This window comes from Anabrus simplex, chromosome 6 (genome assembly GCF_040414725.1).
Source record: "Anabrus simplex isolate iqAnaSimp1 chromosome 6, ASM4041472v1, whole genome shotgun sequence".
NCBI classification, from domain to species: domain Eukaryota; kingdom Metazoa; phylum Arthropoda; class Insecta; order Orthoptera; family Tettigoniidae; genus Anabrus; species Anabrus simplex.
The window spans coordinates 92,045,392-92,071,736 of NC_090270.1; the positions used below are offsets into that span (position 1 = coordinate 92,045,392).

Here is a 26,345-nt window from a genome sequence, read left to right on the forward strand (position 1 = left end):
TGAGTGGGTACGTGTGAGTGATAACAAGCAGAAAGTTGCAACACCAGCAGTAGAATGTAAACATAGACCCGGCTGAGGAGGTAAGATAGTTTGGGACCAGCAATAAGAAATGGGATAGTTGTTATTCTTAGTCTTATTTTTACTTTTATTTTTATTCGTGAGTTGTTGTAAACTGTTGTTGATGGAGTTGGTTCTGGTCTGTAACTGTGGCGTTAGGTCTTTTTGTTTTATTGTTCATTTTATTTTGTATATGGTGGAGAGTGGTGGCTTAGGTTGGACTACGTTTATTAATTTTATTAGTTATTGATGTTTTATTATTTTTGTTTGTAAATTTCTGTTGGAGGAGTAGGGTGGCTTAAGTGTGAATTTAGAATTAGACAGGGGAGTAGCTGTACGTGGCATGAAGAGACGGAGGATGACTACCGTGGTGACCTAACTTTTGAGGTCACGTTTCCGGAGTGTCTGACGGGCTTCATGGCATGGCCAAGGTGTACAGTAGCAGTAGTTAGTATTTATTTATTTATTTATTATTATTGTGAACATGTATTCGGGGCTGAACGCCTGTTATGTTCATTAATAAATACGGTATACGGTATACTAGAGGTATGTATAAAATTTCACATTTCCCATCTTTAGGAACAATAAGTCCATAGCATGTTTCCAGTCACTTGACCAGGCTAGGAAGGGAATGAATGAAGCCTCCATCTAGCAGTGAGGACGAGAATTGTGCCGGCTGCCGAAGCCTGTCACACTCCTCTGAGGCAATGATTAATGACTGACAGATGAAATGAAATTATGTTGGAGAGTGTTGCTGGAATGAAAGATGACAGGGAAAATCAGAGTGCCCGGAGAAAGACCTGTCCCGCCTCTGCTTTGTCCAGCATAAATCTCACAATGAGTGATCAGGATTTAAACCACGGAACCCAGTGATGAGAGGCTGGTGTGCTGCCACCTGAGCCACAGAGGCTTGGTATCTTTAGGAACAATGCTAATTTTATTAAGTGTTATACAGAAAGTGAGAAGGAGATTTAGATCATTTCTGAGGAGGGGAAAGGAAAGAATGAGGAGTAATATAAATTAGGAAAGGATCCTCTGAGGTTGGTGCAACATGCTTACCGACAGAGTTTCAGCATTACGGGGAAGAGTTCCTCCTTGTTTTGACCAACTGTAAGTAACAGGAGGTTCTAAGTCAATCTTGCACTCTAGTGTAACACTTGAACCATAGGGTGCTGTACGAGTTTCTACTGCAGCAGCATCATCATTCATACCAGGTGCATCTGGAACAGAATACCATATGTTAAGTTCTGTAAAGCAGATGAAAGATAGAATAATAAAAAAGTTTGTTGACAAAATATGATTCCGAAAACTATCATGAAAAATGTATGTCTTAGATGCATTTCATATGTTTTTAAAATGTAAGTAAAAAAGAAATGAAATGAGTAAAAATAGAAATGAAAACTTTGATACAATTATTTAAAAACTATTACTGCTCTTAATAAACCTTTTTTTTTTTTTTTACGTGATATGCACCCCTGTTATAACTGAAAAATACCAAACTTTACTAAAACAGTATATAGTTGTATACCTGGGATATAAAAAGCAATTTCTGATGAAGTACATCACATTATAAATCATCTTACAGAGTGAACTGGGCTGTGCAGAGCAGATCATGTAGCTGTAAGCTTGTATTTTGGAGATTGTAGGTTTAAACCATATCATCAGAAGCCCTAAAAATAGTTTTCCAGTGGTTTCCAAATATTATAACTTAATTAAGGTCATAGTCCCTAACTACTTCTTCCAGCATCGCATCTGTGTTAGCCTAGTGTCCACTTACTTGAAATATCTGCAATATAAATAAGTCACAAGGGCAGACAGACAATGAAAATGGATCTTAATGTTCACTAATTTTCTCACAAGTAATTATACAGTACAGTACACTGTTTTTCCGAGGGTTAACGAGCAGCAAGAAAGCTCCTTCCTTTTTTTTTTTGCATTCCCCAAAACACAACAGATCAAACAGTGTATATATCAAGAGACATTTAAATAACAGTAAAAAACAGTAAAAGACACTGTTTATTACTGCCTCAGAAGTGAAAACAGAGTGCCAAGACTGCAATCAGCAACGACTCTTAGTCTGTTTATCCATGACGAGTACACCTAGTCACCACATTCCCCTGCAAACATAACCCTTGTAAGACCTGCCACCTACATATATCGGGAATCACCATCAACAAGTCTTACCTTCCTTACCTTACACCTTGACTTGACATGACTCTGACATGACTGCACTTCATCTAACATTATCCACCAGCTTCAACGCAAATTCTGCCCAGTTTTCTACATTTGTTTGACTACCTCCACCCAAGCCAAACTAATATGTGGCCACCGCAGTACCTGCAAAACCTGTAACACAGATCTTTCTGCCCCATTCTCACCCGGCACCATAAAACCACATTTGAAGATTATTTCACTATTAAAGGTTTTGAACGTTTACCCCCATCTTCCCACCTTCTAGCCGTCTGAGATTCTGAAGTTGGACATCAACTTGTGCTCAGGTCTAGGGAAGTGCCAGCCCTTAACACGATATATCTGCTCCCTTCTATTATTTTGTCTTGCCTCTCCTTCTCCTCTCCCTTTATCTCACAACAGCATCTACATGTCAACAATGATCACCGTTATTCTGTATTCTATCCATGCATTCTTACTAGGATGGTACTTATTTTTCAATTTTCAAATTTCTTTGTACAAAGCCCCCTAGTTTCTTTACTTTGGTTATAAGAAGAATTTTAATACATACTTATTTTGTTGAAATCAAAGATGAGGAAGCCATGCTGCAGTGGTCAGGAAGTTGTGTCATATTGCTACATGTCGGCTTATTCCTGCTCGTGTGTGTGCTTGACTGCTATCTACATTCAGTTGAGGATCAGCTTCCATTTGGTAATATTTATTAACATCATGGCGAGTAGTTTTAAGAAGTAATGATGTAGTTATTTATTTAGCTGATGAAGTTAAACAACAGATTAGTGGACAAAAATTACTATCTGACAGGTTTTGTCAGTCTTATAACATACGTGAGGTGAAACTGACTATCAGTGAAAGTGCTAATTTAGTTGTGTAATATTTTTGGAGAAGGCTAGGATTCTCACTATACAAAACAATTATAGACCTGCATTCAGAATGGCACAACTGGCATATTTTTTTTTTTTTTTTGCTATGGGCTTTACGTCGCACCGACACAGATAGGTCTTATGGCGACGATGGGATAGGAAAGGCCTAGGAGTTGGAAGGAAGCGGCCGTGGCCTTAATTCAGGTACAGCCCCAGCATTTGTCTGGTGTGAAAATGGGAAACCACGGAAAACCATTTTCAGGGCTGCCGATAGTGGCATAAAAATGCTCATAGAAGGACAAATACTCACAAAGAACGATACTGTAACTTTGTGGCAAATAATCTCTTCAATGTTGCCCGTGCTAATGCTTTGAATAGGATAAAAATGGAAGAGTATCAACCTCCTTTTATTTTTTTATTTCTTTATTTACTACATCAAATACAGCCTGGCTGTAGAAGTTATTGTGAAGGGGTTGATCATAAGTTGGGAGCAAAAGAGATTTGGGCAAGAATTAAGAGTTATGAGAGAGGAAGAAAAGATGAAGAAGAAGGGTGATAACAGTTTACAGTTTCTGAAGATTACTTCTGATTCATCTGATGAATTAATTGAAGTGAGTGAATCTGATGGAAATTCTATACATAACCCTCCATGAGCTCAGCTTCAATTTATGGTTGTAATGAAACTGTAGATGGAAGGAAGAAAAATTCAGAAAAGGAAAATAAACATGGAAGACAGTGTTTTATGACAGCAAAACTAGTAGCCATTTTAGACAGATGCCAGTTAAGTCAGAGAGATATCCTGTGCTCATCCTTGAAGCTACAGTTAAGGCCTTTAGACATAATGCTGATGAAATAGCACTTTTTGTAGTTCAGTTCAGTGAACAATTCAGAATGAAACAGGCATAATATATAAAATATTTGTTTAAAGAAAAGAATCAAAGCGACTGTTCACTGGGACAATGAAGTGTTACTGGCATTAAATGCAGCAATTCAAGAACTGAAAGACTAACAAGCATCATAATCAGGAACAATTAATTGGTGTGCCTATATTATTGGATTCTAGTGGGGGGGGGGGGGGGGGGGGGGTAACCAAAAACAAACAAACAATAATGTTCAGTTTGGAATGTCATAAAATTGTTTGTTACGTCTCCATCGCATCCAACAGTCGTTTCAGCTGAACTGTTATTTTGCTGGAACAGTTAGCAGGAAGAGATGACTGTTATTCCCTCACCATCATCACATGTATAAGATACTGTTATGGATTGTGTTCGAAAATGAGTTACCCCAAGTGTCAGTCCCAATATAATATTTTTCAAAAACTTAGAGAAAAGTGGAATGTTGTGGAGAAGGCAAATTATGAAGATGGGTATGTACATTTACATGGGGCTTTGAGTGGTGTCAAAATTGAAGAAACATTTATGTTTTTTTCAAAAACTACTAAAAGAAGAAGACCTGAAAAATGATATTTGTGAGCTTATTGAATTGTTTTTGGGGGCAACTGTGGACCTGAATCTAAAAGTAAGGACATCTGGATTTTTGCATCATGCAGACAGACAGATGGCCAAAGAAGATTATTCACTGAAGATGTTCCTCTCTTGTTCTCAGCTGTCCCTCAGGGCCACCCCTGACAGAGATAAATTCTATTTCAGTCACGTGACACCCCTCCAAGTCAGGAAAGCAGTCCTTAGGATAAGCACAAAAGCGAAAGGAATTGATGACATTGGGACTGACATGGTGAAACTAATTCTTGATTTTATATTACCAACTTTAACCCATATAATCAATTTCTCTCTTATATACTCCACCTATCCAACTCTCTGGAAGAAGGCTATTGTGCTTCCTCTTCCGAAAAGTCAAACGCCTTCGAACGAGGGAGACTATCGTCCAATATGTATTTTATCAGCTTTATCTAAAACCTTAGAATATATAGTCCATAAACAAATGTCAGAGTACCTTCAAACGCACAATCTCCTTAATCCTTTCCAGTCCGGTTTCCGACAAGGACATAGTACAACTACAACCTTACTCAAAGTGACTGAGGACGTTCGACAGGAAATAGACAGAGGACGAGTCACAGTTCTAGTACTACTAGATTACAGTAAAGCTTTTGACAGCGTAGACATTGACATATTACTTGTAAAACTGAAGGCTCTACATTTTTCTCAAAGTACGATTGCTTGGATGCATTCCTATCTTTACGGACGTCAACAATGTGTGAAAGGTAATAATGGAATTGTTTCATCGTGGCGTCACGTGAATAGGAGTCCCTCAAGGCTCCGTACTTGGACCACTTCTTTTCGCACTCTTTGTGAATGACATATCATCGAATTTAAGACATTGTAAATACCACATGTACGCTGACGACCTTCAACTCTACACAGACTCTACAGCACAAGACCTTCAGGAAAATATAGACTTACTAAACATTGACTTACAGACTGTTAGTGAATGGTCTGCTGCCCACGGCCTGCAATTGAACCCTACAAAGTCACAAGTAATCCTTCTAGGCCACCAAAATCAAATGGCAAGTATCAATAAACGTCCATTGCCGAGAGTAATCCTTCAGAATGTTGCAATTCCTTTTGTACCACAAGTGAAGAACCTCGGCGTTATCATGGACGAACGCATGACTTGGTCTGGACATATCTCACATATCTGCCAGAAGGTTTTCTCTGCTCTTCATTCTTTATATAAATATAAATACATATTTCCGATAAAACTTAAGCAGAAATTAATCGAAGCTCTTGTAATGCCACATTTCGACTATTGCGATGTTGTTTTCAATGATGTGAGGCCTCTGCTGTCCCTAAGGCTACAACGCGCTCAAAACGCATGTGTGAGGTATATATGCAATCTAAGAAAATATGACCACGTGTCATCATCTTTCCTAGAACTAGAGTGGTCGCGACTCCACGTTCGTCGTAATCATCATACTCTGTCTCTCCTCCACCGAGTCCTTACTACATCTTCCCCAACTTACCTTTCTTCGCGTTTCCATTATTTCTCAAATGTGCATAACAGAGGTACACGGGCTCAAACATCAAACCTGCTCGTCATTCCTCACCATCGAACTGCAACATATAATAACTCATTTTCTGTGTTTGCCGCCCGAGAATGGAATCGCTTACCGGATGACGTCAGAGGAATACCAACCACCAGGTCATTTAAAAGAGCGTTAAGAGGTACAGCAGGATACGAATGAACTGTGCATTTCTAGTCCTTTACTGATGGTGTTAGTACATTATTACTACTAGCTATTATTATTATTATTATTATTATTATTATTATTATTATTATTATTATTATTATTATTATTATTATTATTATTATTATTATTAGGCCTATTATTATTGTTGTAAGTATGTTTACCTCACTGGGGTGGAATTTTATTTCTGTTATAAAATATTTAGATTGTCTTTAACTGTGCTATACTTAGTATTAATTACGGTAGTGTTAACTTTGATTCTATGTACAAATTGGTTTAGTGTAAGAGAAGGCCTAATGGCCTTAACTACACCAATAAAGACATTTATCTATCTATCTATCTATCAGTGAATTGGATAACCTAAAGAACACCTTGTTTGTTTGTGGTAAAAATACATGCAAAACGGTACTAAGTGTGACTTAAGATTTTCCTTAGTACCTTATAAATGAGTTTGTTTAGTTCTTCCGTTGATGGTTTTTGGTTCATCTTTTTATTAATTTATTTGTTTAATTTAATAAATGTTCAAGGGTAATTACCATCTATTAATTCTGCATCCATAACGAATACGTTTCATTACCTCGCAGGGTCCATGTTGTTTTCCACATCCATTTTGTAGTTGTCATGTTTCCCAACCTGTTGTTTACGATTTATGCTACTTCGATTCTATGAACCTTGAGTTTGGTTTACTGTGTTCTTAAATTCATAAAATTTATCATAAAATTATTATTATTATTACTATTATTATTATTATTATTATTATTATTATTATTATTATTATTATTATTGTGTAACCCACCCGTGAAAGGTTACAAAAAGAGTACAAAGAAGTAAATGTAAAGGTTTCTTCAAGTGCTCTAAATAAGTTCTGTCAGACTTATGGTATTTAAATGAAGAGATTTATATGGTATCACCATTTGATGATGAGGCTGACAATGAGACATGGTTAAAAATCTGAAGTAGAGAAACCTTAGAAATCGAAGGAGGTACACTCTGTTCCAACTGATGCAGTTACAAAACTTTTGGGTAAGTTTTTTTCAAGTAGATAATTCTATAAATTTAAATTTAGCAGTTTTGTATGAATTATTATCTATACTAACTAATTACATTTTAAATCTCTTCATTATCATTTCAGGTAGAGGAATTTATGAGTTCATTTCAGTCAAGAGTTTGGACATGTTGAAGAAGTAAAGCATAGATTTAGATTTATTAAGCATGGATCTTGCTTCTTGGGATGAAAAGGTTTCCTATCTTAATGCCAAAGAGACTATGAAAAATCTTAGAGTGGTAAATGATACTGCAGAGAGAAGAGTGTTAATGCAAGATTTCAATGGACCCTTAACAGCCAATGAAGAACAAAGAATTAATTTTGCCATGTGTGCAAGATCACCAGAGACAACACCCAAATTGTGGAAAGGAGACACTTAAAAGAAAATTGTGCTAAAACTGGTGTTGATTTATGGTGTGTCAACAAATTTTGTATTATTCTATTACCATACCCAGGCGACTGGAGTGGGACATTGATGATGAAGATGATTCTACTACAGTATATAATACTTTATTTCATTCCTTGAAGTATATTTGCAAAAATATATGTGCTGATTTCAATTGTTGATCAGAATAGAAGAATACACACATTCTTTCAATACTTTAGTCTTATTTAGAAATTTAGGTCCAGTGCAGCATGGGTTAAAATTAATTAATTGTAATGCAATTTGGCAAATTATTGAAACATGACAAAAGTAAAACAACTGGGGGTATGTGTTGAAATCACTCAACATTTTTATGTAAACCCTTCCTCCCCCCCCCCGATATACGAACCACCCTAGTGCCAACACAGTTAAGTCATGTTCTCCATCTGTTTTCTTTATGTATATACAGTTTGCTTTTTTTATTTTTATTTTTTTATTTGCTTTACGTTGCTCCAACACAGTTACATCTTATGACGATGACGGGATAGGAAAGGGGAAGAAAGCGACTATGTCCTTAATTAAAGTACAGCCCAGCATTTGCCTGGTGTAAAAATGAGAAACCATGGAAAGTTATCTTCAGGGCTACCAAGAGTGGGGTTCAAATACACCATCTCCTAAATGCAAACTGACAGCTATGTGACCCAAACCTATTATAGCTAATGCATTAGGTAAATATATTATCAGAATGGCTTCGTGGTGGTGGTAGGGATTGTTGTTTCAAAGGGCGAAGCAATGTTATTTTCAGCCCCTCAGAATGGCTTTTCTTGCTTTATTTATGGCCTACTTCTTCTGCAGTTGTACGTTGTTTTACTATCCAAGAAGCAAAATTGATGGTTTTTCTTTCAAATGTCATTCCTCATCAAATATTACAATGTGTGTAAAGACTGAAATAGAGTTTAAAATAAATAAAATGCACTCTTTACATATTATGAAAGATATTACAACTAATCATGGTCAGTCTTGCAGGCTATAAAGCCTTTTGGATATGTGTTTTATGGTTATACTTTTTTCCTTCAGTCCTATTAAGAATATGTTATTCTGTGACCGAGTAGGTGAATTTACATATTTGCTTGTGTCCTGTCTTTAATAAACAAGTTTGGTACTAACCTATTTTAAACTGTAGATCATTAGTACATAATGGTTAACGGACTACATCAATCATGAGATGTTAATTATATTCGTTTATTGTCATAATCACAATTTTAGTTGAAAAAAAATCCACATTACCTTGAATAGTAAGAACATAATCTTCAGAGTACTGGCCACTGCTTGCTCGAACAGTACACCTGTATACACCACCATTATCTGGACGAACATTATTTACCCTGAAGATCGAGAAAATTCAGAAATTATGATATATATGGGTTTTTTTCCCAGTACAAAATGCATAACAAAGTTATTTTTTGTAATCCTTGTACACACATCAAAAAAGGTTTAGCATCACTTTAAACAAACAAGACTCTTAAAAAAAAAAAAAAGGAGACAGACATACAGACATACATACATACATACATACATACATACATACATACATACATACATAGGTACCATATCAGCATTATTTCTTGCCCAGCCAAACAACTGAGAGCCTCTACAACAATAACGCTTTGCTTTCTCAATTTGAATTACTCAATACAACACATACCAGTACCTTTAATACCCAGTAACACGTCCCCTTGCATCAATGCATGCCTGAATTCATCTTTGCATGCTGTCCATTAGTTTATCAAGTTAATATTGGTCAAAATTGTTGCACTCCTCAATGGTGATTCAGCACAGATCTTGCAGATTGGTTGACGGGTTGTGACGTTCATAAACAGACTTCTTTAATTTATCTCACGCATGTTTGATAGGGTTCATGTCCAGGTAACAAGGCAGCCACTCTAGCTGAGTGATATCATGATCATGAAGGAAGTTATTAATAAGAACCACATGATGGATGAGCACATTAATGTCCATTAAGACAAATGTTCCTCCAAAATGCTGGTGATGTGATATCACTATGGGCAGGAGGACGTCATCCCTGCATCGTACAGCCGTGACATTGCCTGCATGACATAATGTTAATCCAAAACATCAGGGAACCACCACCTTGTTGAAGGTGCTGGACAGTGTGTCTAAGATGTGAAGCCTGACCAGACTGCCTCCAGACATGTTGATTACAATCGTCAGAAACAAGGCTTATACAACAGTCATCATTGAAAAGGACTTGACGACAGTTCTGAAGAGACTATTTGGTATAACGTTTGGCCCATCTGTACTGTGCCCCATGATGTCTTGGTTTGAGATCTGGGCCTTGACATGGGTGTCAATAGTGAAGTTGTGTCTTAAGCAACCCGTTTCTCACAGTTTGAGTAAAAATGCATTGATTTGTGGCTGCCTATCCGAAAATCATTTTTCAGCAATGTGGCATTGTGTTCAGGATTCCTTTGAGTTGAAATTTGAAGGTAACAGTCATCAACTGCAGGAAAACCTGTGCGACACAAGTCGTCAAGAGTTCCTGTCTCCCTGAATCGCTTCCATGCTCGGTGAAGATCATCAAGTAGTAATAAGGATGAAAGTGGAAAAAATGGAAGATAAAAGGAGACAAGAGATAAGAAAATTAAAGAATGGAAATTAAAAGATAAAAAAGTACCGGAGTAATTTCAGGAGATCCTGAAACATGACATTCCAGTCACAGAATTGGGGGTTTGAAAGAGGGATGGTCCATGTTTACAAGAGCACTTGTAAGTTGTGCAGAGAAGAAGAGATAGACATTACAATGTTAGAGGTGGAACTAGCAGTTGGAAGAATGAAAATGGGAAGAACAGCTGGGATACATGAAACAAGTGTGGAGATGATAAAGGCAGCTGCCCGTATAGATTGGAAAAATGTGTATGGTATGCCAGAAGAATGGGGAAAGGGAATAAATAATACCAGTCATTAAGAAGGGGGACAATAAAGTATGCGATTATCACAGAATCACTCTCATATCAAAAGTTGCAAAAATAATGAAAAGGATAAAAGAAAGGAGATTGAGAAGAAAAATGGAAAGGACAGTTCGAAGAGGAGCAATATTGCTTTAGAAAAGGCAAATCAATGGTGGACTCCATCTTTAACGTGATACTGTTGATGGAAAGACATTGGGAATATGGCAAAAATCTAGAGATAACATTTCTTTATATTGTATCCGTCCAAATGGTACTTTATGGGAATTGAGCATGTGTTATATGAATTTATCCTTGATTGTACGTGGCTGTGGTTGATCATTTTGTCTGATTGTGATCATTTGTCGTCTCATTCTGTGTCTATATTCATTGCTATGAGTCGCGTGTGTCGTCATGGTATGGTCATCTACAAAATCTAAAGGCTCGTGATATAATAATAATAAAACCCATACAGCAATAAATTAATTCCCTAATTTTGAGGTGATTGTGTGGTTGTGATGCATTTATGAATTTGTGTACTTTATTTTTGTGTTACTCATGTGGATTTTCAGATCTCTGTGCGTATTCACGTGGCGAGAGATTCTGATCATTGTCGAACTCAGGACCTCTGTTTTGTGATGGTTGTGCTCTATATTTACAACTAAGGGTTTAATATTGTTAATGTAAAATTTATTGATGGTTTACTGATTGAATACAATCGAGCGAGATCTCAGGAAGGAGGGAATAAACCAAAGAATCTAAAATTAAAGAATCTGAAAAATGAAAGAGAAGAAATTAAGAATATGAAAAAACTAAAGAAATTGAATTGTAAGAATCTGAGAATTGTAAGAACCTGAAATGTTACTCATGTGGATTTTCAGATCCCTGTGCGTATTCACGTAGCGAGAGAAAGAATCTGTTAAGAAATCCGATAAATACTTGATAAATGATTCAAGTGTAAAGTGTTGTAAAGAAATTGAGCTATAGGGATATAATAATCACAATCCCAGTAGATTTATCCCAGTAGGATAAAGGTCTCATAATTAAAATTGAATAATACAATAAGAGTAAGGTTAAACTGTGACATAAACTGAGAATAGGAGTAAACGTTGCCCATAATTATTTATGATTAATCAATCAATCAATCAATCAATCAATCAATCAATCAATCAATCAATCAATCAATCAATCAATCAATCAATCAAATCACTACTGATCTGCATTTAGGGCAGTCGCCCAGGTGGCAGATTCCCTATCTGTTGTTCTCCTAGCCTTTTCTTAAATGAGCGCAAAGAAATTGGAAAATTATTGAACATTTCCCTTGGTAAAGTATTCCAATCCCTAACTCCCCTTCCTATGAACGAATATTTGCCCCAATTTGTCCTCTTGAATTCCAACCTTATCTTCATATTGTGATCTTTCCTACTTTTAAAGACACCACTCAAACTTATTCGTCTACTGATGTCCTCCCACGCCATCTCTCCTCTGACAGCTCAGAACATACCATTTAATTGAGCAGCTCGTCTCCTTTCTCCCAAATCTTCCCAGCCCAAAATTTGCAACATTTTTGTAACGCTACTCTTTTGTCGGTAATCACCCAAAACAAATCGAGCTGCTTTTCTTTGGATTTTTTCCAGTTCTTGAATTAAGTAATCCTGGTGAGGGTCCCATACACTGGAACCATACTCTAGCTGGGGTCTTACCAGAGACTTATATGCCCTCTCATTTACATCCTTACTACAACCCCCAAATACCCTCATAACCATGTGCAGAGATCTCTACCCTTTATTAACAATCATATTTATGTGATTACCCCAATGAAGGTCTTTTCTTATCATCGAAACCGACTTTCAACCTATTAGGTCGTGTTACGTACATTTAGTACGTGTTGAAGAGATGTTAAGTACAGAATAAAAATGGCCAACCAGACACCAGTGGGATCCGAACCCACAACCTCCCAATTTCGCATCGGTTGCTCTACCAATTGAGCTATGGTGGCCTAGGCCATCTTTGTTCTGTTGGAAAGGATCTGAGCTACAGGTCTGGTACTACTACCATCACACTGTAGAGTGCGTTTAAGTTGCCCGTTGAGGGCCAAGTCAATGAATATTCTATTTTCACGACCGCATTGTAATCGAAACCGACTTTCAACCTATTAGGTTGTGTTACGTACATTAGGTACTTACAATGATCCCCAAAAGGAACTTTCACCCCATCAACGCAGTAATTAAAATTGAGAGGACCTTTCCTATTTGTGAAACTCACAACCCGACTTTTAACCCCGTTTATCATCATACCATTGTCCACCGTCCATCTCACAACACTATCGAGGTCACCCTGTAGCCGCTCACAATCTTGTAACTTATTTATTACTCTGTACAGAATAACATCATCTGCAAACAGCTTTATCTCTGATTCCACTTCTTTACACATATCATTGATATATATAAGAAAACATAAAAGGTCTAATAATACTGCCTTGAGGAATTCCTCTCTTAATTATTACAGGGTCAGATAAAGCCTTGCCTACTCTAATTCTCTGAGTTCTATTTTCTAGATATGTAGCCACCCATTCAGTCACTCTTTTTTCTAGTCCAATTGCACTCATTTTTGCCAGTAGTCTTCCATGATCTACCCTATCAAATGCCTTAGATAGGTCAATCGCAATACAGTCCATTTGGCCTCCTGAATCCAGGATATCTGCTATATCTTGCTGAAAACCTACAGGCTGAGCTTCAGTCGAATAACCTTTCCTAAACCCAAACTGCCTTCTGTCAAACCAGTTATTAATTTTGCAAACATGTCTAATATAATCAGAAAGAATGCTTTCCCAAAGCTTACATACAATGCATGTCAAAACTGACTGGCCTGTAATTTTCAGCTTTATGTCTATCACCCTTTCCTTTATACACAAGGGCTACTATAGCAACTCTCCGTTCATTTGGTATAGCTCCTTCAACCAAACAATAATCAAATAAGTATTTCAGATATGGTACTATATCCCAACCCATTGCCTTTAGTATATCCCCAAAAATCTTATCAATTCCAGCTGCTTTTCTAGTTTTCAACTTTTGTATCTTACTGTAAATGTCATTGTTATCATAGGTAAATTTTAATACTTCTTTAGTGTTACTCACATCCCCTATCTGGACATTATCCTTGTAACCAATAATCTTTACATATTGCTGACTGAATACTTCTGCCTTTTGAAGATCCTCGCATACACACTCCCCTTGTTCATTAATGATTCCTGGAATGTCCTTCTTTGAACCTGTTTCTGCCTTAAAGTTCCTATACATACTCTTCAATTTTTCACTAAAATTTGTATGACTGCCAATTATGCTTGCCACCATGTTATCCTTAGCTGCCTTCTTTGCTAGATTCAATTTTCTAGTAAGTTCCTTCAATTTCTCCTTACTTCCATAACCATTTCTAACTCTATTTCTTTCCAGTCTGCACCTCCTTCTTAGTCTCTTTACTTCTCTGTTATAATATAGTGGATCCTTACCATTCCTAAACACCTTTAAAGGAACAAATCTATTTTCACATTCCTCAACAATTGCTTTAAACCCATCCCAGAGTCTGTTTACATTTTTATTTACCTTTTTCCAGCGATCATAGTTACTTTTTAAAAACTCCCTCATGCCTGTTTTATCAGCCATATGGTACTGCCTAACAGTTCTAATTTTAATACCTTCCTTTCTTTCACATTTATTTTTAACTACGACAAAAACAGCTTCGTGATCACTAATACCATCTATTACTTCGGTTTCTCTATAGAGCTCATCTGGTTTTATCAGCACCACATCCAAAATATTCTTCCCTCTTGTTGGTTCCATCACTTTCTGAGTCAGGTGCCCTTCCCATATTAACTTATTTGCCATTTGTTGGTCATGCTTCCTGTCGTTCGCATTACCTTACCAATTGGCATTTGGTAAATTGAGATCAGCTGCTACTATCACATTCCTTTTCATATCATTTCCAACATAGCTGATTATCTTATCAAATAATTCTGAATCAGCGTCAGCGCTACCCTTTCCCGGTCTGTACACTCCAAAGACATCAAGTTGCCTATTATCTTTAGAGAAGAGCCTTACACCCAGAATTTCATGTTTATCATCCTTAACTTTTTCGTAGCTTACAAATTCTTCTTTCACCAGAATGAATACTCCCCCTCCTACCATTCCTATCCTATCTCTACGATACACACTCCAGTTCCGTGAGAATATCTCTGCATCCATTATATCATTTCTCAGCCATGATTCAACTCCTATTACAATATCTGGTAAGTATATATCTATTAAATTACTTAATTTGATTCCTTTGTTTACAATGCTTCTACAGTTGAGCACTAACATTTTTATGTCATCCCTATTTGATTTCCTTAAAAGAAACTTAAAAGAAACATAATTGAGAGACTTATAAAGCCTAAAGCATTTAAATTATTGCAGATTTTAAATCAAGACTTTGTGTAAATGTACAACAGTATAGGCGTTTCTAAAGGATATAAATAAAAATAAATAATAATAATGAGGAGATTGGGATGAAAGTCTACATGGTTAAATGAACTATTCTGAAGGTAGGGTGCTCAATTTCTCAGGAGTAATGTGTTATTAGAAACAAATGATTTAATTTGAATGCAAAATTGTTAATTGAGTACCGGTATCATGAACTTTCACTAATGCTGAAATTTTGATTTTATAGTTATTTCAATTCACCATCAATACCTGAAGTGGAGTAGCTGATGATAATTAATAAAATTTTGATTTAAATGTAAAATCTGAGGAATGTTCAAGCAGCATCTACTTGTATATAATATTTTTTCTTAACATTCAGAGAATTGAACTCAATGGTTTTGTTTGAAAATGATGTCCAGAATTTTCTATGTTATTAATAAATGTTCACTGTTGTTTTGTTGGTGTATTTTATTATGTCAGCTGTCACCTATCCTGTCACCAGTGCCCAGCGAATATAAATTATTAAAAGATAATATCCCGATATAGCGACTTTGGCTCTGCGAACGTTCCACCCGTGGGACTCTTGTGCAGCCAGCTGAGTGAGACTATAGTAAAGGCATATGATAATGTGCCCACTGAAAAGGTATGGGAAACAATGCTAAGAAAGGGAGTTCGCAAACAAATGATACAAATTTTACATGCAATGTATGACAAATGTCTTTTAGCTGTGTCCAGGCTCAAGTCAGGAAGACAGAATAGTTTAAAATGTTACTGGGTTAAGACAGGGATGCGTACTGTCACCACTATTTTTTATAATGGTAATGGATAAAATTGTGAAGGAGTCAAATGAAGCATTTAGTTAAGAACGTAATACTATACCACAACCAGTTATGGTTGCTAGGTCTGTACTTGGGAGGCAGGAGGGTTTGAATCCCCTGTCAGCCATACACAAAATTGTTTTCCATGGTTTACCATGGTTTCCCATTTCAACTCCAAGCAAATGCCAGGATGGTACCTTTCTCAAGGCCAGAGCCACTTCCTTCCCATTCCTGTACCCAAAGACAACACCCTTACACAGCGACACATTTAGCTTACCCCCATGAGGTGTACTGGGACAAGCAGGTACAGAAATGGCATGCCGAACATGTCCTTGGCTACCCCCAGAACTAAACATACTATAAAAAATATAATGCTATTTGTTGATGATATTGTGGTGTGGAGAATGGCCAGTAAGGAAGTACGAATGAGAAAACTGTGGAATACAGTATGAAATTCAGTGTAGAGAAGAATAAGACAATAGTGATAACAAGAGGAGACAGAGTAAGGAAAGGAATAATAAATACTGGAGGTCAGAACCTTGAAATAGAGAGAACAGCTTCAATTACTGAGGAAGCAAACTAATATAAAATGCAAGGCTGGATACAGAGATTAACAAAAGGGTGCAACTAGTGATTTCTACCAGAATGTATACGGAATCTAATATAGAAGAAGTGAGGTACACCAAGGAACTGTAAGGAAGTGATGTACAAGATGTACTGTATACCCATATTGAAAAATGAAGCAGAAACCTGGGCAATGACACGAAGAGAGGGGAGTAGAATTCAAGTCAGTGAAATGGAATTCCTAAGAAGTGTTATAGGAAAGAGAGAGTGAGATATAAAGATGTTGGGAAGGAAATTGGAGTAGAAAAGTTGAATGACAGAATTAACCCTCTTAGTGCCAGGCCCGGGTGCTCACAGTATGCCAAGAGTGCCAGACAGATTTAGAGAATTTTGCAGGTTCTCACTCTCTGCACTAAATAGTTCACAAATGTTATAACTATGACTTGAAATTTTTATTGAATATTAACAAGAATGCACTCTTACGGCTGAACTAAATTAAAACACAAAAATGTCCTTGGGTATTTTGAAAAAAAAATATTTTCCAAACAATTTTCAAACACCAAAATTTAAAAATCAGAAACAAAACAGAAAAAAAAAAAAAACGAAAATTTAACTCAGCGATATATATTGATGACTTCTTTGCAATATCCTATTTCAGATGAATAATTTTTACCTTGAGTATTTTAAGAGTTATGTACAGTGGTATCGTAATATACAATTGGCATGGCCAACAATGGGATCGAACCTGGCACATAGGTTGTAGTCAGGGTGACGAGATGGTGATAGATTATCATTGTTCACAAGATGAAAGAATCTCAAGATCAATTGGAATCTGTTTCTTGAGAACATATTTCCAAACCATGGAATATAACGCGACTTTTTTACCCAATAAGAAAATAAGCTCGGCCTTCTAGCTATACCCATTTCCAACAAAACAGCAATGAAAGCCTTCATTTCAAACAATGTAACAGGGCGCCACTGCTGTGCTCTGGCATGTGGTGACAAGACATGATTTCTCATATCTTTTTGTCTCTGTAGTTATTAGGTTCCATAACTGAGCCGTGAAAAATAAAATAAAAATACGCTATAGGTTTGCGTCTGACGGAGGGGCATGTCTCGGGCCAGGAGTATCATAATAATCATGTGAGGGTTGGTATTTTGCATCTTGACCTAATTGAATTTCACGGAGAGCATGAAATGTTTGCTGTTGGGTATTGTTACAGCCGTCATCATCAGTACTGTCACTCAGACGGTCATTACCACTTTCAATATGTTGGACAATGAGCACGTGGTTGAGTGTTTACAGAAAACTCGCCGTTATCACTCCAAATAACACTAACACTTTCACTTTCCCCTTCCTCACTTGTTGAAGGAGTGAATTCCTTATCTGAGTCTTCATCATTCCCTTCTTTACTAAAAATTATTAAGATATACAGCCAGTTCGTCATCGTTAACAACATAACTTCTCCCACTAGTCGCCATTTTACTCACGCGGCATGGAGATCATACGTCGTAGATGAACACGGACTTTAGAAATTCAATGCATGATAACGAATGAATTTACGCACTATCTAGCGACATAGTTAAAATCTAATGACAATTCTCTATGGACTGGACACACAAAATGTTTCAATCTGACGGCCCAAGTTGTACAAACGCGTATAGAATTGTGCGCTATCCAAACAACGATATATTGTGGTTGGCACTTTACGCGGATATACGAAACAATGATATATCATTGTCTGGCTCTCTACGGGTTAAGAAGAATAATTTAAGATGGTTTGGACATGGAAAGAGAACAGAGGAGGGAAGGATACTGGAACATATGATGGAGGCTAAGTTTGAGGGAAAGAGAGCAAGAGGAAGATTCAGAGCAAGATTGATAGACTTGATCAAGACCAGAATAAGAAGATGGAACTTGGAATGAACAGAAGAATAACAGGCTGAGTATGGTGGAAGAAGAGAGGACGGTGGAGAAGTACCATAAATGCCTTAACCTGGCTGAATGATGATGATGATGATGATGATGATGTCCTAGGAGGAAATAGATTTGGATGAACTAAGATTGATGAACAGAGAGCCCACATATGAAGATGGCAGTGTTTGAAAATATGGAGTGTGTACGTCGTCCTTTTATGTCTTCATGTTTGTCCTTGTTTACCCATTCTGTTGTTCCTTCTACCCACACTAGTCTGTCATTGTGTTCATATCTTCTTTCTTAGCTTCCTATTTTTGATGTTTTAATTCCAGTATGAAAATGATGTTAAGCGATGTTGCGGGAGAGATATTAAATTATTAAATGCTACGTTGATGATATATAGGAAGAAGAGCAGATAGTGCTAGTTGTGAATAGAAAATATATTAAATCACAAGGCCTTGCAGTGGCTTGTACCTCGAAAGGCATACCATTATATAGTGACTATTGAAGTATTTATCTATGTATGTGAAAATATTTTAAACTAAAGCCTTGAAACACACTGGTATGGGTTCTATAGAAATAATTACACAATTTTAAATCATACGACTGACATTTTCTCAAAGAATCATATATTAGACAACTGACACATATAACTTGGGAGTTCTTACCTCATTATATCCTCTGCAATCATAACATTATCGGGTAAACGTTCTCCAACTTTAGTCCAGCTGTATGAGACATCAGGATCACCCGTGGCCAAACAGCGTATGTCCACAGTGTCTCCAACTCTTACAACATCCTTGCTGGGATCAATACGCAGAGCTAGATTTTGCAGCCCTATACAATTGGTCAAACATAAGAAAACATATTTTAACTTTGAAGTATATTCTCTACATAGTGCATAATTATAAATAAGATTAATGAGAGTTGTACTAAGTTCAGATCTTCAATGCAGAACAAATATTTTACCACAGAAAAGCATTCATTAAAATTAAATTTAAAATGAAATTTAAAAATGTTAAAAATCTACTTTTTAAACAATCTACAAGTGGAATTAAACTTTGGTTAAAAATCTACTTTAAAAGCATTCTATAGGGAAACAGACTATAATAAAACAGAGAAAAAATAATAACTGTTATAACACAATAGTTTCTAAGCAGCACTTGATACAACATAACAGACACACAGCTATAAATTGAGCAACTTGTTTTACTGGGGAACTACAATCACCAGCACACTGAATTCTCTCAGGCAAGTGATAACACAAATCAAAGTAAAACATGGTTACAACTGACCCTGTGAAGATTTCAGCTACATAATTCAACTGTCATGAAGAGAGTGTCATTTTGAAAATATGTTCATCTAAATATAATTTTCAAGAATGCTCAAAGTTCACAAGTAAGCCCTATGTAGGATGGACAGCCTGGTGAACTGCTACCAATCAGTTGACATAAAACATAATCTAGTAAATAAAAGCTGGATTTTGAAACACTTGAGGTTTGTTTAAGATTCAGCCAACTTTTATTCTTTTTAACAATAAAAATAAAACCCCCAGCAAGATTCACATTTATTTACCAAAAATAAAAGGGAATTTTGTTAGTATGAAGGATATAATAAATCTTTGTTCATCCTGTGTTTCTTTGATGTGAAAGAAAAGAAAAGAAAAGGAAAGAAAAGAAAGAAAAAAGAAAAGAAAAGGAGACTAAAAACCCCTAGAATATCACTGGAATCTGAGAACTAAGACCAAACCTCAACATATTATTACTATAAGAGAAACATTTCACAAATTGTTTTATTATACTGTAATATAAGTGAGTAGTTTCAGGAGGAAATACACTTAAATTCCAGATTCCTTACTGGTCCCAGTAAGTTACTGTTGTATAGTATCAAATTCTACAAAAAAAAGGAAAAAGAATAAAATTATAACCAGAACGTATTTTATTTACAATTTACTATTTTACCACAAGTACCGTAATAGTAAATACTGTAAATACAGTAACAAAATATGTAATCCAAATCATTTGACCTAATACTGCAACCATTTTTACCTAATACTGCACATAAATTGCTCTTGACACGAAATGTCATTTGACATTTTCCTAATTATTACAGGCAAATATTGAGTATTACTATGTTCATAAACTTCCACCCAAGCACAAGTTTATTTTCAGAGCCAAAATAACAAAAAAAACAAACCAAAAACCATTAAACATAGCTCTAACAATAGTTCAAATAACTGATACAATAGAATACTCTGTAGAATAACCAAATCAATAATGTATCAATATTTCTCCCACACTAAAAATTTAATTTCCTCTCATTATCCTAATAGATAAGTTACCAATAAAATCTCAACAGTCCAGATTAATATTCTCTAGTGGTCTAAGTAACACTGCAACCACACCAAATATATAATACTGTCCTCCAGGTTATGGGCAGCCTCACTAAAACCTGGCAGTTATTATTAAGTATATAAAAAACTTTTGGATGTGGTGAGTCCATCGTAATAATAGCCTGTATGAAGTGTCGAAGTGGATCAAAACAAAGTTGCTAGGAGTACCCCAGAAGCGACAAGCATCTTCTGTGTCTCCAGGGAGGTATGAGAAATAGATGGAGGTGAATGGTCCACAGCCTGGCCCAGGAGGTCCCTGAATAAGAGTGACTGAAGAAGAAGAAGAAGAAGAAGAAGAAGAAGAAGAAGAAGAAGAAGAAGAAGAAGAAGAAGAAGAAGAAGAAGAAGAAGAAGAAGAAGAAGAAGAAGAAGAAGAAGAAGAAGAAGAAGAAGAAGAAGAACAACTTCATTTATACACTGACTGCAGACACATTTCTATTTACTCAAAATATAATTTCTGCCAGTCCAGGTTTTAGCTAACAAAACTGAATTCAGTTCCTCTCTTCCCTAGGTTAGGCTGACAGAATTATTGTATTCTGTCTTCTCCCTACATTGTGAGAGAAATGTACATAAACTATGTATGTTAAAGGCTTATACTTCTGAATCCAAATATCTGTCAAAGGAGGGGATGTGTTATATCAGTCAGATGTATCCGTGGGTTCATAAATGGTAATCAGAAAGACGGGTAGAGCTCGACAGGTCATGATCAAGATTTATGGTATTATTTCACCACCTCACATCAATCATCACTGAATACAACAATAACACCCAAAATGACACTGTTTACATTCAGTTAATAACAACTGAAATCTTCATGGTCAGAAAACATTTAACATACACACTTAAGGGTGGAGCACAAGAGAAATAATGCATAAAAGGAGTAAGGAGATTTACAATCTATGTGTTATGTTAGTGCTTCTTTTAATGGTTCCAATCTTACAGCATTACTTTTACTGGAGTGAAGGGTTAGTTTTATTTATTAGGGGTAAATCTCATACAACCAGTTTAAAATGTTTACTTTAAATTTTTAACTTATGTACAAGTTTAGGATGCATTTTAAGTAAATATTTTTATTTCCATTATTTAATGAAGACCATCAGAAAAGTTTTCATGCATAACTTTAAATATTCTTGGAAGAATCACCAACCAACACACCAGGAAAGATACGACTTATAAGGGCCCAGTTACCATTATCACTTATTAATGTTCTAACTTAACTCATTAAATGGAGATAGCAATGAGTCAAACCTATGAAGTTTTCAGAGGTAGGAACGGGTCAATTTTCTCTGAGATAAAAGAGTGACTAAAGCACAGGAATTACGAGAACTATCTGGATTTTACCATTCAATTACGATCAAAGAAAGATGGTAAAAGTATTGGTGATATTATTCTACCAAATGCATGCATAAATAGCTCTAAAGAAAAACAGAAAAATAATTTTCTAATGTATCTCTGATTCTCTTCTCACATTTAATCAGCACATATGTATATGGCTTGGATCTTTCACTTAAATGCCTAGTCTTCTAGCATCTCAGTACAGCATTCACAGGTTATTTTACTAGTACCATAGCAATGTAATTTTGGTGGCACGTGGGACATAGTGCCCTGTCAATTTTTATATAGTGAATATGCAGCATTGTTGTCCTGACCATGGCTGAGATACAAATATGTTTTGGCTTCATTCCTCCTTCCCCCAACCTCCACTTTCTTTCCTCTCTCTCCAGCCATTCTGAAGTGGCTTTTATATCTTTCCACTGTTTACTGATGGAAGAGGTGTCAGCACTTTTGAAAAAGTTCCCAACAATTTCATTTCTTATCCAGTACAATTTTACTGTGCATGAAACATTTCTCTAAGAGATTTACAAGACTCCTGGAAATATGATCTCAGTTTGATCACATTTAAAAAACAAGTTCTTTGCTGTCTGTCACATTCCATCATCTGAATAAGATATAGTGTCATAAAGTAAATATTAAAAGATAGAGAAATCTCACTGCAGAACACTCATGTTATGGCATGAATATGGAATAAGCTCTCTTTCTGGGGTTATCTTTATAACTATCTTGATATATACATATTTCTACTGTAGTATGCAGTTAGATAATAAGATAGTTGCTATGAAGAATGCTTCTTAAAAAGTTTATCTTGTATGTTTACAAGTAAAATTAAGAAATCTCCATTTTCTATCAGAAGGTGCTCTCTCCTACTTATTCCCATGAGGAGTATTTATCAGAAAGAAGTTTTATACTTCTTCATCCATATAAATTATGGTCAGAGCTTGATATGATATTATATGTATACTGTATAAGGATTCTTCTCAATCAGCTTTACATTGCACCAATACAGATAAGTTTTATGGCGACGATGTGATAGGGAAGGGCTGGGAGTGGGCCTTAATTAAGGTACAGCCCCAGCATTTGCCTGGTGTGAAAATGGGAAACCACAGAAAACCATCTTCAAGGCTGACAACAGTGGGGTTTGAACTCACTATTTCCCAGAAGCAAGCTCACAGCTGCGGGGCCCCTAACCGCACGGCCAACTTGCCCAGTGACTGTGTTTAATCTGAAAGTCTAATAGCACTGTTGATCAAAGATCTTCTTTCTCCAATTACGCAGTTTGTAGCAGGGCTGATATTAAAACATTTATCAATATTTCAATATAGTGCAAATACAAGTCAGGTGTATACAAAAGCCAGGATGTACTCTTTCTTGAGTGATACAAAACAATGGAAGCAATAAGCACACAGCACATAATGCAACACACATAGTGGCATGCTAAAAACTTGTGTCTTTGTGCTTTGAGAGGTTCAGAGGATTGAATGGATTCCCTTCATACTAAAAACGGCAAGATAAACTGTAAAATTTTAAACTGCACCCGCCTGGCTGGAGCAAAGAAGCAATGATGATGATGTAAAATTTTACATGATATCTATGCTTAGAAGATACCACAGTTGATAATCTTGCTAATAATTATGATTCTGTGATCATTTTTGTCCACTTTATATTTTGATCCTATTAGCATTTTTGTCCTATTTACATTTTTGTAATACACTACATTTTTGCATCACTTTATTTTAGGCAACATATAGGCTATATCTATGTTTCAAACAGAAGACTTTAAAAATGAACAAAAATGTAACATCTTATACTTGCAATATTGAAAAAATTGATAATTTAGCTCCCCAATATTGTCTTCTTTGTGGGTTGTTGTATAATTTGAGATGCAAGTCAGTTTTGATATTATTATTCTTTCTATTGTTGTTTTGTGTCATCAGTCCATAGCCTGGTTTGATACAGCTCTCCATGCCCCCCCTATCCTGTGCTAATCTTTTCATTTCTGTGGAACTACTACATCTTATACCTGCTCTAATCTGCTCGTCATATTCATACCTTGGTCTACCCCAACCATTCTTACCCCCCACACTTCCCTCAAAAACCAACTGGACAACACCTGGCTGTCTAAAGATGTGCCCTATCATTCTATCTCTTCTTCTGGTCAAATTTAGCCAAATAGATATCTTCTCACCAATTTGATTCAGTATCTCTTCATTCTATATACCCATCCCACCTTCAGCATTCTTCTGTAACACCACATTTCAAAAGCTTCTATTCTCTTTCTTTCTGAGCGAGTTATTGCCATGTTTCACTTCTATACAATGCCACGCTTCAGACGAAAGTCTTCAAATTTTTTTTTCTAATTCCTATATCAATGTTCGAGGTGAACAAATTTCTTTTCTTAAGAAAGGCATTCCTTGCTTGTGCTAGTCTGCATTTTATCTCCTCCTTACTTCTGCCATCATTAGTTATTTTGCTATCCAAGTAACAATAGTCATTTACTTCCTTTAAGACTTCATTTCCTAATCTAATATTTCCTGCATTACCTGACCTTGTGCGACCGCACTCCATTACTTTTGATTTGGACATTTATTTTCATCTTGTATTCCTTCCCCAAGACTCTGACCATACTGTACCGGGAGGTACACCTCAACCCCGTACATTTAAATGAAGCGCCTTGAAGAACGCTATCTATCATATAAAACTAGAAACATCTAGTATAAGAAGTTGGAATGTTGATCAAAAGTTGTCACTATTAAAGGATGGAGTAATATGTTATTTTAATGTTTCCTAAACTGACTGGATTTCTTTGTTATGTTTTGGTGTATCACTAGTTGCAACAACTATTTCAAGAAATTTGGACTTTTCTCCATAGATGTGTCTCTGAAAGAACTGAGGTCATGCACTCTGGTGCAAAGTGAAATAACTAGAAATTTAAAGAACTTTTGGGTTAATAGGTTTTCTGAACTGAATTTACTTTTCTTATTTTTGGTACTTCAAGGTTTAAAATACTTCTTATTCATCCCACCAACATGGGATTCTAACCAATCATAAATTTTCTGTATTTATTTTTCAGCCAGTCATAGGCTTCTTGTAACATTTTGTTCATCCAATAAAAATGAGAGGGTGTGTCCAGATTTAGTCCAGAACTTTCTCGAAGTTTCCTCTTGGGTATAAAAGCTGACGGCTTTTCAAGTTAACTTGTCTTATTGATTGCCGAATTACTGAGTGTGTATGTTAAGAGAGGAGACGGGGGTCCTCATTCTTCGGCAGGCAGAACATCAGCCCAGGTAATGGCCCCCAGTTTTCTATCTCTGTAGTTATCTCCGCAAGCTTAACTCGAGAGGAAGGTTCCAATCTTTAACTATGTAACCGTCAATTCCTAAAATGTAAACTTTCTTCTTTTTCACGTAAAATTTCATGTAAGTCCTAAAGACTTAAACTGTAAATCGGGGATAGAGAGTGTGTTACCCTCTCAAATTCCCCTTCAGTTAATCTTGAGGTGACTATGATTTTGCAACTGTTTTTCTCCTGTAAATGATAAATTAACTTGTCCTTCTAGTCACCTCAGTAGTGTGGGATTAGCCTCTGCATCGTCGGGCTGCAAGTCCAAGTAGGGTTATTACCTTGGTTTTCTAGGAGCACAAGTGTACGCCTCCATAGATTTTTGAATTTGGGCCAGTAACTTAACCTGTTCTTTTTCTCAAAGGCCCAGTAGAATGGGTACTAGATACCCCTGTGTAAACTAAAATTCATATGGTATTGTAAATTGCAGGTTGTGCCTAGAGAGGCCTAAAGGTGTAATTGTATTGAGCAGAGACGCTCTTTTCTGTCCTGTAATAATTAATGGTTGCCTTGTGTAGGCCGTAAGAGTTCGGGAGTGCTGTCTCCTTGGTAGAAGTTGTAGAGCATGTAAGCTCTTTTGTGGTTAGGTAATATATATTTGTGTACTATTGAGTGGTGCCTTTGGAATGCCGTTGGAGCAAAGTGCTCTTGAAAATGGTGTTTTGGGAGATATCTCTTCTTATCTATCTAACTAAATGCAACATTTGTGATGTTGGGATCTTGTAAATTAGGAGCTTGAAGCTCAAAATTGTAAATTACCAACTCTTGGTTTCTCTATTTTTGTACCAACTACCTATGTACCTGAAAGCTTGTTATTTGTTGAAATTTAAGA

General features: G+C 36.2%; 1 protein-coding gene across 10 annotated transcripts in view; it reads right to left on the reverse strand.

Annotated features, from left to right (window-relative positions):
* trol (terribly reduced optic lobes) overlaps positions 1–26,345 on the reverse strand; it is a 918,151-nt gene that overhangs the window by 63,570 nt on the left and 828,236 nt on the right. For all 10 annotated transcript variants that reach the window (XM_067149795.2, XM_067149796.2, XM_067149794.2 and 7 more), the window contains 3 exons: positions 19,113–19,281; positions 9,009–9,106; positions 1,117–1,277 (listed from right to left, as the gene is read on the reverse strand). In XM_067149795.2, the coding sequence (XP_067005896.2) occupies positions 1,117–1,277; positions 9,009–9,106; positions 19,113–19,281 (428 nt within the window). The remainder of the gene's footprint in view (positions 1–1,116; positions 1,278–9,008; positions 9,107–19,112; positions 19,282–26,345) is intronic.